The sequence below is a fragment of the Lichenostomus cassidix genome, unplaced genomic scaffold (genome assembly GCF_008360975.1).
Source record: "Lichenostomus cassidix isolate B80296 unplaced genomic scaffold, HeHo_3.0 HiC_scaffold_40, whole genome shotgun sequence".
In the NCBI taxonomy this organism is placed as follows: domain Eukaryota; kingdom Metazoa; phylum Chordata; class Aves; order Passeriformes; family Meliphagidae; genus Lichenostomus; species Lichenostomus cassidix.
In genome coordinates this window covers 321,963-338,850 of record NW_028147459.1, presented here as the reverse complement: position 1 = coordinate 338,850, position 16,888 = coordinate 321,963, and the positions used below count along the sequence as shown (strand labels likewise).

General features: G+C 66.1%; 2 protein-coding genes across 15 annotated transcripts; one reads left to right on the top strand and one right to left on the bottom strand.

Annotated features, from left to right (window-relative positions):
* Positions 1 to 16: 16 nt before the first annotated feature.
* On the bottom strand, positions 17 to 13,239 carry MARK2 (microtubule affinity regulating kinase 2). Of its 13 annotated transcripts, none has more exons than XM_085046349.1 (18): positions 12,964 to 13,238; positions 8,449 to 8,622; positions 7,204 to 7,257; positions 7,062 to 7,110; positions 6,880 to 6,945; positions 6,726 to 6,796; positions 6,558 to 6,614; positions 6,109 to 6,345; positions 5,779 to 5,898; positions 5,440 to 5,539; positions 5,246 to 5,358; positions 4,609 to 4,735; positions 4,009 to 4,217; positions 3,609 to 3,706; positions 3,258 to 3,527; positions 2,566 to 2,592; positions 2,240 to 2,284; positions 17 to 1,933 (listed from the first exon to the last, which is right to left on the bottom strand). In XM_085046349.1, the coding sequence occupies exons 1-18, from the start codon at positions 13,018 to 13,020 to the stop codon at positions 1,552 to 1,554; spliced, it is 2,256 nt and encodes a 751-aa protein (XP_084902475.1). In that variant the 5' UTR covers positions 13,021 to 13,238; the 3' UTR covers positions 17 to 1,551. The 13 variants fall into 13 exon arrangements, with proteins under 13 accessions (XP_084902475.1, XP_084902477.1, XP_084902468.1 ...); XM_085046351.1 differs by having other exon boundaries at positions 17 to 1,906; XM_085046342.1 differs by lacking the exon at positions 12,964 to 13,238 and adding an exon at positions 9,982 to 11,216.
* Positions 13,240 to 13,427: 188 nt separating this feature from the next.
* On the top strand, positions 13,428 to 16,804 carry ZFTA (zinc finger translocation associated). Of its 2 annotated transcripts, XM_085046512.1 has the most exons (4): positions 13,428 to 14,344; positions 15,039 to 15,539; positions 15,950 to 16,213; positions 16,493 to 16,804. In XM_085046512.1, exons 1-4 carry the CDS (start codon positions 14,305 to 14,307, stop codon positions 16,555 to 16,557), a joined length of 870 nt encoding a protein of 289 aa, XP_084902638.1. In that variant the 5' UTR covers positions 13,428 to 14,304; the 3' UTR covers positions 16,558 to 16,804. The 2 variants fall into 2 exon arrangements, with proteins under 2 accessions (XP_084902638.1, XP_084902637.1); XM_085046511.1 differs by having other exon boundaries at positions 13,428 to 15,539.
* The last annotated feature ends 84 nt before the right edge of the window (positions 16,805 to 16,888 follow it).

The window sequence follows — 16,888 nt, the reverse complement described above, 5'->3', positions numbered from 1 at the left end:
ACTCAGACACCCCAGATCTTTCTGGAAAGTTTTTAATTAGAACCTGGAAAATCCACCGCGGTGGGGGCGTGGCCGGGGGCGTGGCCCGATTTGGCCCCTCCCCAGGTAAAGCCCCGCCCCCATGGGCAGTGCCCTGGGCGGGGCTACAGCAGGTCAAAATTTGGGGGGCGGGGACAGCCCCACCCCCACCCCGAGCCACCCCCGGCAGCAGCAGCCCCCCCGCCCCTCCCCCCCGGGCCTTCCTGAGTGCGGGGGGAGGGGACAGCCCGGGGGGGAGGGGACAGGGGACACCCGGGATCCCCACGGGGGGGAGGGGACACACACACCCCCCTAAGGCCACCGCGGGAGCCCCGGGCTGTCCCCATGTCCCCCCCACCCCTGTAAGGCTCAGGGACACCTGGGATGTCCAAAGTGAGACCCCAGGGTGACCCAGGATGTCCCCACATGGCCCTAGGCCACCCACAGCTGTTCCTGGGACAACGAAGATGTCCCCAGGGGCCACCTGGGCTGTCCCCCGAGGTCCTGGGCCACGCAGGACATGTCCCTGTCCTCAGCTGGGCCTCGTTCCCCCCTCACAGAAGATCCCCCAGGTCTCTGGGCCACCAGGATGTCCCCAGGGTCCCCATGAACCCCTGGCCCTTGGCCCCAAAGGGCCACCCGGGATGTCCCCTCATCTTCACAAAGCCCTGGACCCTGCAGAATGTCCCCAGGTGTGTCCAGGTGGTCCCAGGCCCAGCCAGGTGATCCCCAGAGATCCCAGGTCGATCCAGGATGTCCCCATGGGGACCTGGACCCTGCAGAAGGTCCATCCAGGTGACCCCACCGAGGTCCTGGGCCCATCCAGGAGATCCCCAGGTGCCCCCAGTTCATAGGGGAAAGTCCCAGATCCACCCAGGAGGCCCCAAGAGGTCTTGGGTTCAGCCACGAGTTCCCCCAGATCCATCCAGGAGGTTCCTGTGAAGACCTGGGCCCTGCAGAAGGTCCATCCAGGAGGTCCTGGATCCATCCAGGATGTTCCCACCAAGGCCTGGAGTGTGCCCAGGGTCCATCCAGGTGATCCCCTGACCATCCCAGATCCATCCAGGAGCCCCTGAGATGTCCGCGGTCCATCCTGGCGCTCCTGTGTCCCCCATGGGTGTCCCCACTGTGTCCGTGGCTCGGAGCTGGAGCTCCTTGGCCACCTCAGAGGTGCTCCTGGCTTTCCGTGTCCGTGGCTCAAGAGCTGCAGCTCAGTGGCCACCACAGAGGCACTCCCAGGTCGCCATGTCCATGTCCCCAGAGCTGCAGCTCAGTGGCCACCACAGGCATTCCCAAGTTGCCACTCCCAGGTAACCACGTCCATGGCTTGGAGCTGGAGCTCCTTGGCCACCTCGGAGCTGCTCTGAGCTCGCCGTGTCCGTGTCCCTGGAGCTCCCTGGCCACCTTGGAGCACTGCCAAGTTGCCATGTCTGTGTCCCCAGAGCTCCTTGGCCACCTCGGAGCCGCTCCGAGCTCGCCGTGTCCGTGGCCTGGAGCCGCAGCCGTGCCAGAGCCGCTCCGGGGCGCCGCGGCTCAGAGCTTGAGCTCGTTGGCCACCTTGGAGGCGATGTTCTTGAAGGCCATGGAGGTGCCGGCGATGCGCTTGAAGCGGACGCCGTTGAGCGAGAGGCGCGGCAGTTTGCACACCTCCATCTCCCACTGCACGAAGGAGTCGTGGCCAGGCGCGCCGTGGGCGCACAGCAGCACGAATCGCTCCTGCGGCTCGCAGCGGCAGCTGTTGGCGTCCAGCACCTTGCGGATCTCGCGCAGCATCTCCCCGGGCTCCAGAGAGCTCGTGGTCTTCATGCTCCACGTGAAGCGCAGCGAGCGCGGCTTGGCGTCGCGGCCGACGGCATCTCGGGGGTCCTTGTCGGGGCCCACGGCCGGCCTGGGAGACAGAGGGGTCAGCCAGGGTCTGGGGGGACAGAGGGGTCACCATGGGGGTTATGGGGTCCTTCTCAGGGCCCACGGCCAGCCTGGGGGACAGAGGGGTCAGCAAGGGTCTGGGGGTGACAAGGGTCACCCACAGGGTCATGAAGAAGAGTGGGGGTGGCACTGGGAGGGGTCCTGAGAAGCACCCAGGGTGTTCTGGGGACACCACAGGTGCCTCGTGGAGCCCTGGGGACAGAGGGGACAGTGCTGGGGGCTGTGGGGACGCCGGGGGGGTCAGGTCAGGGGTGTCACAGGGACCCTGGGAGTGTCCCAGGTGTCCCCGACTCACCTGAGGGTCTCCACGCGCTCCTTGCTCTCGGGCTCATGGGGGTTCCTCGGGAGACAAAAGGGCCAGGATCAGTCAGGGGGGGCTGGGGGGGAGCAGCCCCTTCCCCTCCCCCCCAAAAGGGGACCGGGGGGCACAGACAGCACCAGGGGCAGGGGGACACACAGACACGAGGGGGGGACAAGGACAGACGGACGAGCGGGGCGGGGGGGCCATGCAGGGCCGTGCAGCGCTGGGGGTTGGGTTGGGGTTTGGGGGGTTCAGGGGTTGGGGGGCCTGGGGGGGTCAGGGTGCCATGCGGGGAAACCCAGCGTCCGGCGCTGCCCTACCTTCTGGCAAACCTGAAAGACAGATTTCTACAAAGACAAACAGAAGAGAAGGGGGCGTTGGGGGGGGAGGGGCCGGGACAGAGCCACCCCCTCCCCCAGGCACCCCCCGAGCCCCCCCGGCTCTGAGGGGACACGGGGGTCCCTCAATGGGACATTTGGGGACAGCAGGGGACATGGGGAGGATCCCCAAGAGGATTAGTGGGAGGGCAAGGGGGACAGAAAGGGACATGGGGGGACAGGAGGGAGGAGAAAGGACAGAGAAGCCTTGGGGACACCAAGGGGACACCCTGAGGAGACAGAGAAACGCAGAGGGGTCTGGGGAGACATGGGGACACCAAGGACCCTAGTGGGGACAGAGGGGACAGAAAGAATCCCTGGAGCACCGAGGGGACACCTAGGGGACACCAAGGGGACACAGGGGAGCAGCTGAGGGGACACCCAGAGGGTCCAGGGGACAGCCCAGAACACATGGAGGGAAGACACCAAAAGGACACATGGAGGGGACACCGAGGGGACACCGAGGGACAGTGACAGCCCAGAACACACCAGGGGGACACATCCAGGGGACACCGAGGGGACAGTGACAGCCCAGAACACACCGGGGGGACACGAGGGGACACATCCAGGGGACACAGGAGCAGGGGGCACAGGAAGCAGCCGAGGGGACGCCGAGGGACAGCAGAGCGTCTCACCTGCGCACGAACTTGGAGGTGAACTTGCTGAAGAGGCTGGCCGAGGGGCCGCGGCGGCCCTGGCTGGCGCCCGAGGGGGAGGCGGGCGGGGGCAGCCCGGGGGGCAGCGCGTAGGGCAGGGGGTCCCGGGGGTCCCGCGGCGCCCGCAGCTGCCCAGCGTGGAAGGTGCTGCGGCTGGACACTCCGCGGGGGAAGCTCGGCCGCTCGCCCGGCCCTTGGCTCACGTTGTGCGCTGAGGGTGACGCCGCTGGCACCCGCGGGGGGGCCGCGCTGTGGGGACAGTGGTCAAGGGGGGGCACGGGGGGGGGAACACCCCTGAGACCCCCAAAACACGCGGACAAGGGTCCCCACCTGTCCTTGCCGTTCTGCAGCGAGCTCTGGCCCAGGCTGGCTCGGTCCAGCAGCGGGGAGTTCCTGCTTCGCGTGGTGCCCGTGGACAGGACACTGTTCTGTGGGGGACACGGCACGGGGGGCTGGGGGAACATGGAGGTCCCAAACCCCCCAAACACAGGGCATGGGGGTCCCAACCCCCCTCCCAAAACCAGGACACAGCATTTGGGGTTCTCCATTAGGGAACAAGAACATCCTGAGACCGCCGAGGGACCCCAATCCCACCCCGGGGGACCCAGGGATGGGCGTCCCTCTTTACATCCCCAGAAGACCTTGACCCCCAATCCAGGTGTTCCAGGTGTTCCAGGTGTTTGGGACCCCCAACCCTCCCCCCCAGTCCAGGGGCTCCATTCCCACTGACCGTGGAGGGGGAGGGGGTGCCCTTGGAGCGCTCCAGGCCGGGCAGGGGGCTGGGGGGCACCTTGGCAGTGCTGCCAGCTCGGCGCCCCCCAGCCTCTTCCTCCCCTGCTCCTCCTCCTCCTCCTCCTCCTCCTCCTCCTCGCTTGTTCTCGGCGTTCGCCGCCTGCGTTTTCTTGGAGTACGAAGCCGAGGTGGGGATGGAGAGCCCGGCTGGGGACGGCAGGGGACTGTCAGGGGCGAGGGTCCCACGGGGACTGCTGCCCACCCCTGCCAGGGGGTCTCGAGGGGAACCCACAAGGACTCCCCAAAACCTCCCCGTGGGTGTCTGGGCACCCCCATTCCCCCTCCTGTCCCCAGGAAGACCCCCAGCATCCAGAACCCCCCGATCCCGAAGGATCCACAGCCCCACAGTGCCCCCCACCCACAGTGCCCCCCATTTCGGGGGTCTCACCCTGGTCACGGACCCCGCAGCCCCCCGCTGTCCCCATTTTGGGGTCTCACCCTTGTCATGCACCCCGCAGCCCCCCACTGTCCCCATTTTGGGGTCTCACCCTGGTCACTGACCCCGCAGCCCCCCGCTGTCCCCATTTTGGGGTCTCACCCTGGTCACTGACGCGCCGTTTGGGGTTGGCCGAGACGCTGCGCTGGACCTTGTGTGCGGGGGAGGGGCCCGAGCTGTTGGCCACCTCTGCGGTCACCCGTGGCTTGAGGGACAGGTTCTCCTCCAGCTGGGGACACGGGGGATGTGTGGGGACATGGCGGGGACATGGGGGGACACAGGACAGGGATGTGCTGGCATGGGCACAGCTGGGGACAGGGACGTGCAACCACAGCACGGCTGGGGACAGGGGGGACAGCCAGCACGGGGACACAGTGCCACGGGGGCAGGGCGTGGTGGGAAGGATGGTGTCCCTTGTGTCCCACCCCATCGGTGTCCCCACATCCCTTCATACCGTGCTTCCCATCACAGCCGTGTCCCCATGTCGTGTCCCTCCCTGCTCGTGTCCCTCCTTGTCCCCGTGTCCCCTTACTCCATGCTCGTGTCCTCGTGTCACCTCAGTGTCCCCACGTCCCCTCATGCCTCCGTGACCCCCCACTGCTGCAATGACCCTCCCAGTGTCCCCCTGTCCCACTGTGTCTCTGTCCCCTCTTCATCCCCACAACCCTCCCAGTGTCCCCACTGTCCCTAGAGCCCCCGCTGTCCCCCCATGTCCCCAGAGTCCCCGCTGCCCCCGCACCTCGGAGCTCTTGTGGTCCAGCAGCAGATACGTCGCCATCACCTCGTTGTACTTCTGCCCCACCAGCGACTCCTGGATCTCCTCCCGCGTGTAGCCCATGGACACCATCAGCTCTGGGGGGACACGACCCTCAGGGGGGTGACACGAGCCTCGGGGGGTCCCTGTGCCCCAAAAGGGCACCCCGGGGCTCCCACCTGTCCTCCGGGGGTCCTTGTAGTCAGGCACAGGCTCCATGTAGGGCTTGAGCTCGTCGTCCTCGTGTCCCACGTTCATCCAGCGGTCCTTCATGATTTGCTGGGGGGACAGGAGGGCTTAGGGGGGCTGCAGGGGGCTGAGGTCACCTCTGGGGATGCTTGGGGGGCAGGAAAAGGTTCTGGGGTGGTCGGTGCTGTGCTGGGGGGCACAGGGGGTGTGAGGGGCAGCTGGGAGGGTCCCGGGATGGTGCTGGGGGTCCCCGGAAGGTGTTGGGAGGCTCTTGGGGATGTCCAGACCCACGCTGGGGGTCCCCAGAAGGTGCTGGGTTGTCCCCTCACCTCCAGGGTGCCCCTCTTGGTGGGGTTGAGGATGAGGAATTTCTTCAGCAGGTTCTCACAATCCGTGGACATGTAGAAGGGGATTCGGTACTTCCCCCGCAGCACTCGCTCACGCAGCTCCTGCAGGACCCCAAAACTGGCTGTGGGCACCCCAAACCACCCGAGAGACCCCCAAAACCAGCCATGGGCATCCCAAACCACCCAAGGGACCCCAAAGCCACCTGAGAGATTCCCAAAGCCACCTGAGACGTCTAAAACCACCCGAGAGATTCCCAAAAGCATCCAGAGGGACCCCAATATCACCCCAAAGACCCCGAAGTATGGCCCCACCTTGAGGTTCTGGCCATCGAAGGGCAGCGAGCCGCTGACCAGCGTGTAGAGAATGACCCCCAGGCTCCACACGTCCACCTCGGGGCCATCGTACTTCTTGCCCTGGAAGAGCTCGGGGGCAGCGTAGGGCGGAGAGCCGCAGAAGGTGTCCAGCTTGTTCCCGAAGGTGAACTCGTTGCTGAACCCGAAATCGGCAATTTTGATGTTCATGTCGGCGTCCAGCAGCAGGTTCTCGGCCTGGCCGGGGGGGAGAGCACCCCGAGGAGGGTTAGTGGGCTTTGGGGGCAGCTGGGGGTGTTCTGGGGGTGTTCTGGGGTCCCAGAGGTAGCCAGGTGTGGGTCTGGGGGTCCTGGCTCCTCCCAGGGGTGCCAAGTGCTGTCCTGGTAGCCACCCAGAAGGCTCAGGGATATTGGGAATTCTGTCCTGGGGGGTCCCAGGGGGTTCCTCACCTTCAGGTCCCTGTGGACAATGAACTTCTGGTGGCAGTACTGCACGGCTGACACTATCTGCAGGACAGGGGGGTGTCAGGGGGGCACAGGGACAGCCCCCAGCCCCCCTGGGGACACAGGGGGGTCCCAAACCCCTCAGGGGTGGTCAAACAGCATCACCCCCCAGACCTGTCGGAACTTCGCCCGAGCCTCCTTCTCCTTCATGCGCCCGTGGGCCACCAGGTAATCGAACACCTCACCTGGGGGGACAGCAGGGGTGAGAGGCTGCCCAGCCCCCCAAAACCCCCCAAAACCACCCCAAAGCCCCCCGACCCTCACTCACCCCCACTGGCGTACTCCATGACGAGGTAAAGTGTCTTCTCTGTCTCGATCACCTCAAAGAGCTTCACTGCAAGGAGGTGAGGGGTTGGAGGGGGGACACCCCTGGGACCCCACAGGGGTGGGGACACCCCAGGGAGGGGTGGGGACACCCCCAGGGTGGCTAAGGGGTTTTGGGGGTCTCACCTATGTTGGGGTGGTTCAGGACCTTCATTATTCGCACTTCCCGGAACAGCTGTGAGGAACAGGGGGATTTGGGGTGTCAGAGGGAACAATCCCCCATCTGTCACCCCAAAACTAGCTGTCACCCCTCCCGGACCCCCCTCACCTTCTGCAGGCTGGAGGAGTTGAGCTGTGTCTTGTCAATGATTTTCACGGCCACCTGGGAGGGGCAGAGGGAGGTCAAAGGGTGCCCAGGGCTGTCCCCAAGCTGTGGTGGCACTTGTGAGGGGATGACACTGTCCCCAGGGCTGTCCCCGCACCACAAAGGCACTTCCTGGGTAAAGGCCAGGGGAACAGGACTGTCCCCACACCATGGTGGCATTCACAGAGTGACACAGAAGGTGACAGACCATCCCCAGGACTGTCCCCACACGGTGGTGGCACTGGTGAGGTGAGCACCAGGAACCTGTCCCCACGCCACGGTGGCACTCCCAGGGCAAAGGACCAGGAATCAGTTCCCACGCTGCGGTGGCATTAGTGGGACAATGACCGGAGTCTGTCCCCACACCGTGGTGGCACTCATGGGATGAGGACAGGGCTGGGGACCATGGCTGTGCCATGGTAGCACTCCCAGAGCACGGACCAGGACCCAGAACTGTCCCCACACCACGGTGACAGTCACAGCTGAGCACCAGGAAACTCATTCCTACGCTGGGTGGCACTCCCAGGGCAGGGACCAGAACCCAGAGCTGTCCCCAAACACGGTGGCACCCACAGGACAAGGACCAAGCCCACACCACGGTGCCACCCACAGGACGAGGACAGCAGGCCTGTCTTTGTGGTGACAGCCACCACATAAGGACCACGAGTCCACCCCCGCATGGTGGTGGCACTCCCAGGACAAGGCCTGTCCCCACACCATGGTGGCACATGCAGGACCTGGAGCAGGAGCCCAGACCTGTCCCCACGCTGGGGTGGCACTCACGGCTGGGGACAGGAAGGCCATTCCTGTGTCGTGGTGGCACTCCCAGGGCAAGGACCGGGATGGAAAACTGTTCCTGCACCACAGAGACACAGGACAAGGACTGTCCCCACACCACGGTGGCATTTCCAGGGCAAGGACCACGACCCGGAACTGTCCCCACACCACAGTGACACCAATGGGACGAGGATGGGGAGCCCAGAACTGTCCCTGCACTGCAGTGGCACCCATGGGACAAGAACCACAAGCCTGTCCCCACACCATGGTGACACCCCCAGGACACAGCCTGTCCCCACACCCCAGTGTCACCCACAGGCCTGTCCTGTCCCCGTGCCATGGTGTCCCCCATGAGCCCATCTGGTCCCCACAGCGTCCCCCACAGCACAGACCCCCCAGGCGCTGTCCCCACACCCCGAGGGTGCTGCTCACCTCCTTGCCGGTCAGGACGTGCCGGGCCAGCTTGACCTTGGCGAAGTTGCCCTTGCCGATGGTTTTGAGGAGCCGGTAGTTGCCGATGTGGGGCTGCTCCTCGGCGGCCGTGCCGGCATTACGGCCCCGCAGCATGCTGGCCTTGCCGCCGCCCTTGCCCTCCACGGCGCCCGGCTGCGGGGACACCGAGGGGACACTCAGTGCGGGCCGCCCGTGTCCCCCCGCAGCGCCCGGGGATCCCGGGGGGCCCTGGAGGAGCCGCCGCTTCGGGAGCAAAGTCCGGAGCGGCACAGCCGCGCCCGGCCCGGCCGGGAGCCGCCCCCGATACCTGACGCAAGCGCCGCGGTTTCGGGCTGGGCCAGCAGGGTGGGAAGGGGCTGGTGCCGTGTCACCCCCTGCCCGGGAGGGGACACGGCCACGGCCACGGCCACCCCCTCCTAAAAACACGGTGTCCAAATATCATTATTTTACCCCAAACCAAACAACTTGGACAGCAAAGTTCATGTCCCAGCCAAAACAGAGAAGCCCCCCAGAACGACACTGCCGTAAAGCCCCTCTCCCCGCACCCCGAAAGCCACCGTGGGCCCCCCGGAGGTCACCCGGGCTCTGGGGACACTTTCGGGGTGTTCCCTTACGGGGACCGAAAGTCCGGCGCTGAGCAGCGTCACCCCCCCGAGGCTGTCACCGCTCTGGTGACACCGGAGATAACGGGAGCGCGTGAGCGGGTGGGGAAGCCGAGCCAAGCCCCGCCAGGTGGGATTTGGGGCCCCCAAAACCTCACGGGGTTTATTTCTGTGGGGGCACATCTCGGGGTGTCCCCATCCCCCCCCCGTGGGAAGGAAACCGCTGGCGGAAGCGGCGGGGGAGGTGCCGGCGATGGCGCAACCGAACCCCCAGATTTGGGGGGAGAACGCGGTGTTTTGGGGCTGGGGGGGGCCGGAGCTTCCCCCTCCCCCAAAATCCAGCGCGGTGATGGGGGAAAAGTGAAGGAAAACGGGGGTTTCTGCCAAAAAACTGCCGTGGCAACGGGGCGGGAGCGTGCGGAGCCATCTGGCCGCGCTGCCGGCATTCGGTGGGGCTCTGAGGCGACACAACACCGGAGCCCCCGAAGCCCCCGGGCGAGGCCGCGGCGGCACAGACCCCAAAACCCCCCGGGGAGGTGGGTCCGAGGCACTCCAGCACCAGAAGCCCCCAAGCCCCCGGGGGGTCATCGGCAGCACGCGGGCAGCGTTCCTGGCATTGCCCGGCTGCTCTTACCGGCGAGGCCCGAGTGGCCAAAAATATGGCAAACATGGCAAAGGGGGCAGCGCCCGGCACGGGTCAGGCAGGGGGAACTCGGGGGTGTCACCGGCACCTGGGGGGTCACCGGCACCACCGGGGGTGTCACCGGCACTGGGACAGGGGCGGCGGGAAGGGAAGGCCTCGGAGTCCCCCTGCGGCAGCGGCGCTTGTTAATTAAGCAAAGCCCGTTAATTGCTCGGAGCCCCTCGTGCCTGGCTCCCCACCCGCCCGCCCCAGTGCGAGGGGACTCACCCTGGGCACCCGGAGCGGAGCGCCGGCAGCGGGGGCAGCGGGCGGTGCCGGCCGGGAGGAGCGCCGGACCGGCCCGACCGGTTGGGCTGAGGCCGCAGCGGGACAGGGCGGGGTGGGGAACACCTGGAGCGCCGGGGCGGGGAAAACGGGGCGGAAAAAGCAAAACCGACGGGAAAACGGGGCGGAAAAAGGCAAAATCGAGGGCAAAACGGGGCGGAAAAGGGCAAAACCGACGGGAATGGGGGTAACAGAGGCGGGAGGGTCCCAGCCTGATGCTGCTGCTGCAGCCAAAAGGTTGGGAACTGCCATTGCAATGGGGGCTGCGGTGATGGCGCTGAGGCTGCGGCGATGTCACCAGGTATGGTGTGATGTCACCAGATACAGTGGGATGTCACTGGCTGCAGTGTGATGTCACCGGGGGTGTGGTGATGTCACCAGGCCCAGCAATGATGTCACCATTAAGTGACAGGATCTCGGCACCGGGAGGAGTCGATGCCACCAGCACCAAACTGGTGACAACTGGTGGCAGTGGGAGCAGTACTGGTGTCACCAGGGACGGTGTGACCGGGCATGGGGTGCCCAGGGACCCCCAACCCCAGCGCAGTGGTGGCAGCCAGGGAAGCAGTGCTGGCATGTGCGGCGCCGCTCAAATGTCAGCCAAATTTAGGTATTTTTGACGATTTTTTTTATCTCCAACCCCACCAGACTGGGCTCCGCGTGAGGGAGGAATTGGGGGAGTGGGGGGGGGCAGGGAAAGGCCCCCCGATTTCGGCTGCTGGGGTTGGGGGAGATGCGCAGCCCTCCCCACACGTCGCCGCCGCCCCCTCCCCAAATCTTCCCAGCCAGGAATAATTTTCCTCTGGCGTTACATAACAGCGGATAAATAAGAGGAAAAGCACCCAAAACGAGGAGCGGGGGCTCTGTGCCACAGCCACGGCCACAGAACAGGTGGCATCGCCTTGTCCTCGGGCTTGGGGACACGGACACGAGGCCACTTGTGCCCCCACACGCCCTGCCGGGGTCACTGCCCAGCGCTCGGGGGTCCCCCGGTCGCAGAAGGGGGGAAGATTCCCAAAATATCACCCAAAATGGGGGTGTCCCACAGGTGGGGGAGCTGAGGAGCCCCCCAGGTGCTCCCCAAAAGGGGCTGAGCCAGCACCAGGGTCTCCCAGCAGCAACAGAAGCTGGGGCAGAGAGGGACCCCAAGAGCCCCCAAATCCACCCCAAAACGGGGGCTGCCCTCCCAGCTGCCCCCAAAGGGGTTTGGGCCTCAACCCCCCCAAACACGCACGGGGTGAACCCCCATTCCCCACCCTGGGGGCTGGGGGGGAGCTGGTCCCCGCTCACGGGGGTCTGCACAGGTTTGACTTGGGGGGTTCCCCCCTCAGAGCCCCCCCAAAACCCCTGGAAGGCACCGAGCCCGCGGCAGCGCTGCTGCCGCCCCCACAACCCCCCAGTTTCGGGGGGGCCGCAGCAGGGAAGAGGGAGGGGAAGGGGGTGGGCTGACGCCCCCACACCCCGATCGTGCAGCCGCCGCGCTGGGGGAGCACGATGACACCCCAAACCTCACCCCCCGGCAGACCCCGGGGGGGCCAATGTGGGGGTCTGGCATCCCCCGCTTGCCCCCCTCCCTTTGGGGTGCAAGGCTCGGTCCCCTCACCCCGACTTTGGGGCCATGCACACAACTCCCCCCTGCTGCCCCTCAGGGATCCCCGAAATGGGACCCCAAGCCTTTGGGGAGGGAGGGACTCATCCCAGGAGAACCCCAGAGCCGCCCCGAGCGGGGGCCATGGCCCAGGACCCCCCACCCCACAGCAGGGTCCTTCATGGGGGGACAGAGAGCAATTGGGGTCCCCCAGGACCACCTCGCCGGGGAGAACCTCAGACTTTCCTTTTCCACCTCATGGAGAGACCCTGAACCTCCTCAGAGCCACTCTCCCCTCACAAAATGGCCCAAAGCCCCTCCGACCCCCCGTTTGCCCTCACAAAACAATCCCAAATCCCTTCAGTCCCTCTTTTCCCTTCATGGAAGGATCCAGGATCCCCCCAAATTCTCCCCTTTCTCCACATAAAACAGCCCAGGATCTCCTTTTCACCTCCCAAAAATGTCCCAAGACCCCCCTAGATCTCCTTTTTCCTCCCTCAGAGCCCCTTTTCCCCTCACAAATCAACCCCGCTTCCCCTCAGACACCCTTTTTATCTCACGAAATTCCTCAAGTCCCTTTCAGGCCCCACTTTCCTCCTCACAAATCGACCCCAGACCCTTTTTTCTCCTCACAGAATGGCCCTGGACCCCTTTTCCCATCACAAAACGGACAAGCACCGCCTCAGATCCCCCTGTTTCTCCTCACAAAACAACCCTGGACTCTCTCAGCCCCCGTTTTCCTCCCGGATACCCCTTTTTTCCCCTCACAAACCAGCCCAGCTCCCCCTCAAAGCACCCTTTTTACCTCACAGAATTACTCAGGCCCCTCTAAGTCCTGTTTTCCCCTCACAAACCGACCCCAGACTCCCTTTTCCGCTCACACAAACACCTCAAACCCCCTCAGTCCCCCTTTTTCTCTACATAGAGGGGATCAGGACCCCCTCAGTTCCTCTTTTACCCTCTCGGATCCCCCCCTTCACCTCCCAAATCAGTCCACAAGCTCCTCAGAGCCCCTTTTCCCCCTCTTTCCCCTCACAAACCGACACTGAATTCCCCCTTTTCGCCTCACAAACCGGCTCACGATCCCTTCAACCCCCTCCTTCCTCCCTCAGATCTCCCTTTTCCCCTCACGAAAAGCCCTCAGATCCCCTCAGTCTCCCCTTCCCCCTCACGAGCAGACCCTAAACGCCTCTTTTCTCCTCAAAAAAAGCCCCCAGAGCCCCTCAGCCCTCTCTTCCCCTCACGAAATGCCTCTTTCCCCCCAGCCGCCCCTCTCCCCTCACGCCAGGGCCGGGTTTCCCTTCACCCACACCCGATCGCCGCCGTCCCTCCCTCACCTGTTCCGCGTCCCTCTCGTTGACGGTCGGCAAAGGGCTGCGAGCGCTGCTCGACATGGCGGCCCCCCCCCCGCGCCGCCGGCGACTATCGCGATAGGGGGAAGCCGCGGCAGGCGGTGTGCGGGGAGGGGAAAGGGGAGGCGGGGGAGCTCAGGGGCCGGGGGGGGGCCAGGCCAGCGGCATTGGGGAGGCCGGGAGAGGAGCAGGGGGAGCGGGCGGGGTTCGCCCGGCCCGGCCCGGCCGCCGCCGCCGCCTCACGCCGCCGCCGCCGCCTCAGCGCCCCGCGGCTCCCAACATGGCGGCCGCCGCCGGCCCTCGGCCATTTCCGCCGCCGCGCCGGAAACACCCGACACGCCCCCCCGCGCCGCTTCGGCTCTTCCCGTATGGGTTCGGGCCGCGGCCGTCACCGACTTCGAGTGTTTCCGTCGCCAGGACGGAGTTACCCGAAGCTTCCTTCGGTAGTTTCCGCCGAGTGCCGCGGGAAGCGCCGAGGGCCGCCCGCGCCTCCGAGTAGAGGCGGAAATACACGAGTGAGGCCGAAACGCGCTAGTGGATGCGGAAATACCCGAACACCTCCTGGCAGCCTTCGTGTGCTTCCGCCCCTGACGGAAACAACCGAGCGGAGCCGAATCCCCTCGCCAGCCCTGATGGGGACCCCAGGACGGGGGCGGCCCGAACCGCTGGACACTCCCAAATTTGGGGGACTCTCCCGGACACCTAGACCCTCCCCGAATCTGGGGGGCTCTCCCGGACACCTGGACACTCCCCGTTGTTTTGGGGCTTTACCGGACACTTGGGTTCTCCCCGATTTTGGGGAGAGGTTACACCCAGTCTGCACTGGGGACTGGCACTGGGAGCACTGGGAGGGCACACTGGCACGGGGCGGGTCCAGCCCTGCAAGCCACGCCCTATCACAAGAAGGGGCGTGTCCTCCCCGCCCAGCCACGCCCCGTTTGGACCCAAGGGGCGGGGCCGGCCGGGATGGGGGAGGGGGTTTCATGGGCGCCCCGCCGTTCCGAGCACCCCCGGGCGGTGCTGCGGGGTGGGGGCGGGGAGCATCCAGGAGCTCCCCCTTCCCGCCCTCCCGTGGGCATACCCCCTTAAAATCATCGCCCTGGCTTTTCTGGGGAGGGGGGTGGGCTAAAACCTGCCGGCAATTCACCGCGCCCCCCTGTAGCCCCCCACTGCGGGGAGGGGCGGGCTTTGGGGGGGGATGGGAAAGGCGTGCGGTCCCTTTAAATTTACCCAGGAGCCCTTAAAGAAGCCCCAGGGGCCCCACGGCAGCGTCCCCACCCCGGCCGGCCCCCGCCCGCCGCCGCCGCCGCCGCCCCGGGCCCCGCCATGGAGCCCCCGGCCCCCCACCCCGCCCCCGGCAGCCCAGGTGAGCACCGAGACGGCGGGGGGAGTGGGGGGTGCGGCCCCTTTAAGGAGACCCCTTTCCCGCGGCGGGGGCGGTGGGACCCCCCCGGCACACAAAGGGAGCGGCGCTGGCCCTTTCAGATGCTCCCCGACCCCCGGGGGTCCCCAGCCCTTTGCACTCCCCTGTTCTCGGCTGGGAGGCTGAGGGTTTATCGGGGTACTGTCCCTTTAAGATGCCCTGATTCAATTTGAGGTGTCCCTGCCCCTTTAAGATGCCTCCATCCCTTCCAGATGTCCCCAGGACGTTTAGGATGTCCCTGTCCATTTCAGACGCCCCCACCCAATCTGGGATGTCCCCATCCCTTTAAAGGACGCCGTCCCTTCCAGATGTCCTCAGGAATTTAGGATGTCCCTGTCCCTTCCAGATGTCCCCGACCCTTCAAGATGCCCCTGTCCCTTTAGGATGTGCCCCTCCCTTTCCCACCCCCTCCCCTTTATTCACCCCTCCCCCTTTCCAGGCCCCGCCCCTTTTACAAGCCCTGCCCTTGAGGTGCACTGCCCCTTTAAGAACCCCCCGGCCCTTTAAAGCTGCCCCCTTTTGATGCTCTGTCCCTTTAAGACCCCCCAGTCTCACCCCACTCCATCCCCCTCATTCTGGGCGACCCTCAGAGCCCCTAAATGCCCCAACCTCCCCCCTACCCAACCTCCTTCCCCAGCCTCCCCTGCAGCCTCTTCCCCGCGGGGGCTGTGCCGGAGCTCCGAGCCCCGGGAGAAACCCCGGGAGAAACCCCGGGAGAAACCCCGGGAGCCCAGAAAACCCCTGGAGAAGCCCCAGGAGAAGCCCCAGGAGCCCAAGAAGCCACGGGGACCCTGGGAGAAGCCGCGGGAGCCCCGGGAGCAGCCGCGGGAGTCGCGGGCGTCGCGGCCGGGCCGCAGCCGGGTGCCGGGCAGGGACCACCGGCGCTACTACCACGAGCGCTGGCGCGCCGAGTACCTGATGGAGTTCAACGCGGCGCGGCACGGCATGCGCTGCCTGGTGTGCGGCAGCGCCCTGGCCACGCTCAAGCTCAGCACCATCAAGCGCCACATCCGCCAGAAGCATCCCTACTCGGGCGCCTGGGGGCCTCGGGAGAAGCAGCAGGTGCTGCGCTCCTGGGATGCTCACCTGGCGCGGCCGCCCCGCCCCGAGGGACAACCTGGTGGCACCTGCGGGACAGGTACGGGGTGGGGGTGGTGGGGTGTGGCTTCTTGGAGAGGTGGTGTCCCTTTAAGTGTGGCCACGCCCCTCTCATAGCAATACTGTCCCTTTAAATGCGGTCACGCCCCTTGATGTGAGCCACTCCCATTTTAATTCAGACCGCACCCCCTTTAGCTGTAGCCACGCCCCTTTGAGGCGCACTGCCCCTTTAAAACAGGCCCCGCCCAGACCACACCCAGTCATTCACCCCACCTTTCCATGGCCACGCCCCCTCTGTGGCTCCTCCCACGGTGGCAGCAGCAGCCTCAGGTGCACAAATTGTCACTGATGTCCCCTGGCCTGTCCCCAGGGTGTCCCCAATGTCCCCACAATGTGCCTAAGCTGTCCCCAACGCCCCCCCTTGCTGACCCCGCTGTCCCCTCCCCGCAGGGCCCCCACCCCCCCCCCGCCGTCCCCATCCCCCATCCCCGAAGGCCACCAAGGTGTCCCCAGGGGGTGCCGGGGGTGACTCGCTGCGGGGCTGGCTGCGGGCAGAGCTGCTGCTGGACCTGGAGGCTGGAGGTCACCGCCTGCGCTGCCTGCTGTGCGCCTGTCCCCTGCCCTCGCTGCACCTCGGGGACATCCGGCGGCACGCGCTGGCAGCACACCCTGACACCCTGCGGGGACAGCGGGGACACGGCGGGGACAGCCCTGGTGAGAGGGGACAGCGGGGACACGGCGGGGACAGCCCCGGTGAGAGGGGATGGCGGGGGGACACAGGGATGGCAAGGGGACACGGGGACAGCAGCGGGGACGGCGAGGGGACAGCGAGGGGACAGCGAGGGTGTGGGGGACACTGAGGGTAATGGGGACAGTGAGGGTGTGGGGGACATGGGGACAGTGGGAGGGACATGGGGACACTGAGGTGGGGGCCAAGCACGCCCCTGCTTGGTGACAGGAGGTGACAGGGAGGTGACAGCGCTGTCCCCCCAGCCCCGCCACCCCCTGGTCCTGCCGAGGAGGAGGAGGAAGAGGCCGCAGGAGCTCCCCCTGCCTGAGCCCCCCAGGATGGGGACACTGGGGGGGGACAGGGGACACCCCACGGGGCAGGTGGGGACAACAGCGACCCCCCCAGTGTCCCCAGTCCCCCCCCATGTCACCCTCGATGGTGTCACCGCCTCGGTGTCACTGTCACACTCCAGTGTCACCTTATTTATATGTGTTTTTCCCCCCTTTTTTTATGGTGCCCCCCCACCTTGTACACGACCCCCCAATAAACCTGGAGACCCCAGGGGCTCACAGGGACATCTGGGGACATTTGAGAGGAACACAGGGACATCTGGGGGTGTTTTGGGGGGTCACAGGGACATTTTGGGGTCACAGCACGAA

Excerpts from the sequence above, each read along its gene's own strand:
- MARK2 (XM_085046339.1), bottom strand. The coding sequence starts at position 10,290 with ATGGCAGTTCCCAACCTTTTGGCTGCAGCAGCAGCATCAGGCTGGGAC. Across the intron at positions 7,111-7,203 it reads ACTCCTCCAGCCTGCAGAAG|CTGTTCCGGGAAGTGCGAAT; the intron begins GTGAGGGGGGTC and ends TGTTCCTCACAG. Across the intron at positions 4,736-5,245 it reads TGGACCACAAGAGCTCCGAG|CTGGAGGAGAACCTGTCCCT; the intron begins GTGCGGGGGCAG and ends CCGTGTCCCCAG.
- ZFTA (XM_085046511.1), top strand. The coding sequence starts at position 14,924 with ATGCTCTGTCCCTTTAAGACCCCCCAGTCTCACCCCACTCCATCCCCC. Across the intron at positions 15,540-15,949 it reads TGGTGGCACCTGCGGGACAG|GGCCCCCACCCCCCCCCCGC; the intron begins GTACGGGGTGGG and ends CCCTCCCCGCAG. Across the intron at positions 16,214-16,492 it reads ACACGGCGGGGACAGCCCTG|CCCCGCCACCCCCTGGTCCT; the intron begins GTGAGAGGGGAC and ends CTGTCCCCCCAG.